At 39.8% G+C, this 6,000-nt stretch overlaps 1 protein-coding gene across 1 annotated transcript in view; it reads right to left on the bottom strand.

Annotated features, from left to right (window-relative positions):
- ADGRG4 (adhesion G protein-coupled receptor G4) overlaps positions 1–6,000 on the bottom strand; it is a 113,757-nt gene that overhangs the window by 20,360 nt on the left and 87,397 nt on the right. Inside the window, exons 17-19 of the mRNA XM_032756451.1 lie at positions 4,054–4,173; positions 2,830–2,875; positions 915–1,018 (exon numbers count right to left, since the gene is read on the bottom strand). Coding sequence (XP_032612342.1) covers positions 915–1,018; positions 2,830–2,875; positions 4,054–4,173 — 270 coding nt within the window. The remainder of the gene's footprint in view (positions 1–914; positions 1,019–2,829; positions 2,876–4,053; positions 4,174–6,000) is intronic.

Raw genomic sequence — 6,000 nt, 5'->3', positions numbered from 1 at the left:
AAAAAAAAAAAAAAAAAAAAAAAAATATATATATATATATATGTAAAATAAACAAATATAAAACAGACCCACAGCCCTCAAAAAGCTAACCATTGTTTGTAGGAACAAGTAACATATGACACATTCAGATAACAGTATGTAATAAAGTTACCTAAGAAATCCAGGAAAGTATTCTGATGTGGGTAGAGAAAAAGGAATACATTTGAGAGTCATTTGGAAGAAAAACTCAGCAAATACTTATGACCCTTCTTAAATTTAAATATTTTAATGACCAGACCCTTTAATCCAGCAATTCTACTTCTGTCAACTTATCCTGCAAAAATTCTTACACCAATGTTTGAAGATACATGAGTAAGAATGTGTATTACAGCAATATTCATAATGAGAAAAACAGCAACAGCTATAATGTCCGCCAGTCAGGGATTAGTTAAATTTACTGTGTTAAACCCAAGCAATGGTATACTATAAAGGTATTTTAAAAATTGAAGTATAATAGATACATACACATTTGCCTGAAAGTTGTGCAATATATATTGTTAAATGAAAAAAGCAATTGGTACAAACAGTATGAATAATTTGATACCATGTTTATAAAACAAAAACATACATTCCTATATACACAGGAAAAGAACCTAAATGAATATACATGTTAGCCTGTTAAAGGTGGTGATCACTTGGGAGGGAGGTTACAGGGACCTTTTCTGTACTGTTTGAAATTTGAGAAGCAAGCATTAATTTTACAAGGAGAAAAAATAAATAAATATTTGTCTCAATCTGATCTACTTTGGATGAAAAAATTGGAAGGGGGCTTTTTTTCCAAATGCATACCATTTTTAATAACAGTTCACACATATATTACTGGTCTAATAAAAATTGTCAAATTTCCATCGAGGAGTGACTAAGAGACAACTCACCATTAAGACTCCAAAATGGGTGAGGTGGTCACACTGACAGATTGTGTAATTTACGTTTGTTTCCTTTACTTTACAGCCTGACGAATTCCATCCACCCAGCCCATCTGTAGGAGACAGAAAGAAATTTCAAAGCAATTTTGTTTTTCTCAGAAATGTTTAACTTTCCATTATATTCACTATCCAAACGTGTGTTATAATTAATATTATTTGCTAAGACAGCAAGATTAGGGGTATAATTGAACACTGAAATTAAATTAAGTCTAATAGACTAAATTGACTTTTTGGGGACTTCATAAATGGCATAACTTCTTTGGCTCTCCCTTTTCCTGTTCTTGTACCATACCTCTATAAATTAGGACAGACTCTAACCGTGAACTTTTTTTTAAAGTAGCCAATAAATAGGAAGCAAGCAGATCTAGAATCTTTTTAAGGACATAGATGTATGGAATATAAGCTGGCACTTGAGCTTACTCAGAGGGACTGGAATAGACATCTGAACACCCAGCTGAACCCGCAATTCAAAGGGTCTCAAGTGCTTTCAATCAAAGTCAGATCATGGTCTGGGGCTCTGCAGGGCCAATTAGAGCCTCTGCTCTGCTGGACATCTGGCTAGTTTCTTCTGAGCACACTCAGGGTTTAGAACTAACACTCATACCTCCATAACCTGTAGATCTCAGGTACTAGATCAGATTGAGAGTAGAACTTCCCAAGTGGCACTAGACCAAAGGGGTTATCCCCGGTCAGGCAGCTAAGTCTGGTCAACATTTGTCCATCTGGGGTAATGCCATAGATTCCAGAGGTTCTAGATCCACGGGGCAGAGGTGCAGGGGCAAAGGGTGACCTGGGAGTACCCCAGCAATTTGCGTTAATGAACATAGAGATCAACGTACTGAGTTTGTAGGGGACAAAGCTGGTCACTTTATAGGAGTTTTATCCTGAGAGACTTGGAGGGGATCAGGAAAGGGCAGTGTTATTTTTGTTTGTCAGAAAGAAGTAGTATTCTTATACTCTGGGGAGCCGAATGGGAAGAGAATTTCCATTTTGTCCCAGAATTCCAAGGATAGTGAAAAAGGGAAACGTTCCAGGCAGAGTTTCCACAGGCAGAAGGACTCCTCACTTAGCCACTCCTGGCATTCTTAGGGAAATTTATTCTGTGTGGAAATTCTCTGAGATTTGGTGACAACCCTGGATATTTCCAGTGAAGATGGCAATCCTAAGAGCAACCCAGTCAGCTATGACCATTCCCAGTCTTCTACTGTCTGTCTCCAAAGACTCACGCTTATTCAAGCAAGCAGGGTCCTTAGAGACCAACCAAGAAGTTTCATCTCCTCAATGAAAAGATAAAAAGACTGGGGCTCAGAGGGGGTAAATTGTCTACCCAAGGTCACACAGTCAGTCTAAAAGAGGTGAGGGAAAAAAAAGGGAAGGAGATCATAGATCTTGCAAAACCCTGTGGGAAAGCACAGATAAAGAACCAGGTATTCCTTCCTCAACTTTCTTCAAACAGCTCAAGGCTACTCTGCGCTGGGCCTTCCAAATTTCTTTCTTCCAACTTTGCTTACCCTCGAGTTATGTAATTTTTCTGATTTCCCAAATAATTATCTTTGGAGCCTAAGATACTTATAATAAGCTCCTATAATCTTCAGGAAACTGCAGGTAAGGAGCAATTAGTTATTGGGCGTGATTGGAGCACTGTAGCCCCAGCACAAATTGAGAGATCTTCCCTATCAAAAAGGAAAATTGTCTTAATTCCCATGCCCTAATTTGATATAAAAATCATATCCTGTATCTTGGTCATTCAGAATACTCTGTAGGGTCTGATAAGACAGTAGTTTCAGCACAACCCCCTCCCTTTTAACTGCCAAGTGGGAAAATGGTCTGGGGCAAAGTCAAAGTTGCTGACAAAAATACTTACTATTATTCCCAAAATCCCAAAAGGCACAGTGAACTTGACCATAATTCTGGAAAAAAAGAAATCAGAGGTAAACATCTTGCCTTGTGATATTTACCATATAGTAACATATACACACAAGTGTTTTCTTCTCAATATTTTTTTCCCATGGTAGACATGCACACACTCACATGCACACACACATACACATACACATTTGGGCCATTTGTGAATTGGCTTTTAGACTAACTCCAACTAACTCTGAATTTACAAGTGAGAAAACAGCATGTCACTGGCTGATGATCTGATATGTCCTTTAAAATATCTGGTAGTATTAAAAATTGCCATGCCCTTCTGGTACAAGGCTATGGATAGTCAATGCAGGGCTGATGTGTTCCTTCCGGAGCTTTGGAATTCGGGGCTCACCGCTGAGATCAAGGCTTATGGACAGAAATTTGATCTGCCCCATCATTAGGCCTACAGAACATTCCTAAGACGTCACCAGCTCCTATAGTCTCCAGGAAACTGCAGGCAAGGAGCAATTAGTTACTGGGGATAATTGAAGTGCTGTAGCCCAGACCAAATTGAGAGATCTTACCTACCTAACATGTTTCATTTGGTATTTGTTTCTTTAAATTTCCTCTCCCTCTCTTCCTTCTCTTCTTCCCTTCTAGAATTAAGACCAGTGAAAAGTATGCTGAACTACATGGTCTTTTAGACTGGGAACTGAGAAATCTATTGAGATGTCACACTGGCCATACATTAATGTCAAATAATGGAATAGTCATTCATACTTGTACTTAGGCTAAATTTGATTATTTAGTAATATATACCTTATGTTATGCCATATGACTATGCTTTTAGTTCTTTGGTGATAATTCATACACATTTTAATGTTATTTATGGAAATTCAAGTAATACAAATATTCAATAATTTTGAGTGAAGTTGCTTGCCTCACTCAAAAATAAATGGAATCACATGTCATTTAGTGTGATGGGGCATCTAAAAGATCCCGTCACTGCCCCACCAATCTGTCACAGTGCTAGAATGCCCATCATTCCCTATCACTTTAGGATAAGGCATTACTTCTAGAAGGTTCCAATTATAACACACCTTTGCTACCTGGAATAAGACATTCTTCATTGAGTGTTAGAATCACATCTATTAATTAACAAATTACTTTTAACAGAAAAATCTTGCAGAGTTCCTGAGGCCATTTGATTCTGAGCTGAAAATGGATATATTACCTGGTTTCCTCCAATATGCTGCAGAGTGATAACCACTGGGTCAGCTAAGTTTTGAATGGACATATCTGAAATGCTGGCACTCACAACATATGTGGTTAATGCTTTAGTGACATTTTTGGTCTGCAGATGAAACAAAAGAGGAGTTCAGGACCTAAATTTCTAATTACTTACATATTAATAATCAATCTGGAATTTTGAAGTGCTACACACAACATTAGGTACAGAAATGTGGAAAATAAAATTGCAAGCTAAGGTCAAAGGTTATTCAGCTCATCTCCTGTCTTCACATAAGGTCTCCATTATACCAAGCTAGAACAATTCATTAATCCATCCATCTATCCAACCAAATGTGTATCTAGCACGCATTTGTTTTGCACCTGCTACTCAGTACTTCACTAGCAACAAAATGAAACTATTCTCTATTTTGATAACTTTCTGCACCTTGACATTTCACAACTTATCCCAGTTCTAACTCTCAACCATCCTTGCTTACTTTTAGGGAGCTCCTCTATAAGAACCCTAAATCTATCATGTGTAAGTTATAAACCACTTCTTGTTCTATTCTGACAGAGATGGAAGCAGGTTGATCAACACCCAGTTTGAAACAAATTTCAGAGGACAGTCATCGCCTTCTTAGGGGACTGTGAGCTCTGAGGCCAGAGCCCAGGCATTGTATAGCCTGGTGTTCCTCACATATCCTAGCACATAGCAGGTGTCTTGTGCCCACGGTGAGCCACTTATTATGTGCTTTTCATGCACATGCCATTTGCAGTCCTCATTGAAGCCATATAAGCATTTTTCAGATAAACTGAGGCTTGAGTGGCTCAGTGCCTAAATAGATAAAGGTCATTCAGCTAGTGGATGACAGGGCAGGAATGCTTAATAAATGTTGGTTTAAAGGCAACAAACTAGAATTTATCTGTTGAGAAGTGGGGCGGGCTAACTAACAGTGCCAAAGTACCCCAGGCCAAGGCTCCAGGATGCAAGTCAGCTGAGATGCTGCCTGTTCTGGGGCACAGGCACATGTGAAGAGGCCACAGGTAGGGCTGGTGATACCAGACAAGAGGGAGAGGAAGAAAAATATCTGAGGACTTCCCCACAAAAGCCTAGAGGACGTGAACCCAGATGATATTCCTTGGAGATCCTGCTGGGCCACTTTTAGAAGATGCCAAGGCTTCATATTTCCAAAGAAACAGTGTGCAGTCCCTACTACCTACCCTACACACCTGAGCCCTGCAGCCTGGGTAGTTGCAAATTCAGCCCGGGGCTCCACTAGGACTCTACTTACTTCCTGTTTCTGACCTGTTCTGTTCATTCAAAGCCAGCCTGGAGCAACCTGATTTAGAGATGGCCAGCAGCAAGATATAATGGGAAGGGCCCTGCTGACACTCAAAAGGCCAAGTGCTAACCCTAGCTCTCTTGTTCCTCCTAAACCCTATTACCCCTTCCTGGTCTATTGGTGACACTAGGAAAGACGGCAGACTAGATGTTATTTAATGATCCTCCCAACTTAGTCTAAGAGACACAGTTTTCTGTAGTGAAAAGGGCAAAGGAGGAGATACACACTATGATCCAAGACTTAATTAGCCTTTTCTCTGGTTTCATTTCCCTTACTACAAAACAGTAGCCATGCCATGAAAGGAACAGAAACTTCCTCATCGTTCCATCCTTTGCACTGTAGGCTCAAGTTTTACCTGTTACACCTCTGAACTTTTAGACAAGCTATTCCCTCTATCTGAAACTCTCTTCCCTCCTTCTGTTTGCCCTATTTCATCTTTGAGCTCCTACTCAACTTCAGGGCTCCGCTGAGACCTTTCTGTCACTGCACTTTCCTGATCTTCCAGATGAGTGGTAGATTCCCTCTTCTATGCACTCAGAGCCCCTGTGCCATATTGTAACAGCCTAGTGCCTGTCCCTCTCCCTGAGAATCACAGCTAGTGGAGGCGT

The sequence above is a fragment of the Hylobates moloch genome, unplaced genomic scaffold (genome assembly GCF_009828535.3).
Source record: "Hylobates moloch isolate HMO894 unplaced genomic scaffold, HMol_V3 SCAFFOLD_7, whole genome shotgun sequence".
Classification (NCBI taxonomy): Eukaryota; Metazoa; Chordata; class Mammalia; order Primates; family Hylobatidae; genus Hylobates; species Hylobates moloch.
The sequence above is the reverse complement of the archived record's forward strand: the minus strand, read 5'-3'. Positions and strand labels throughout refer to the sequence as shown.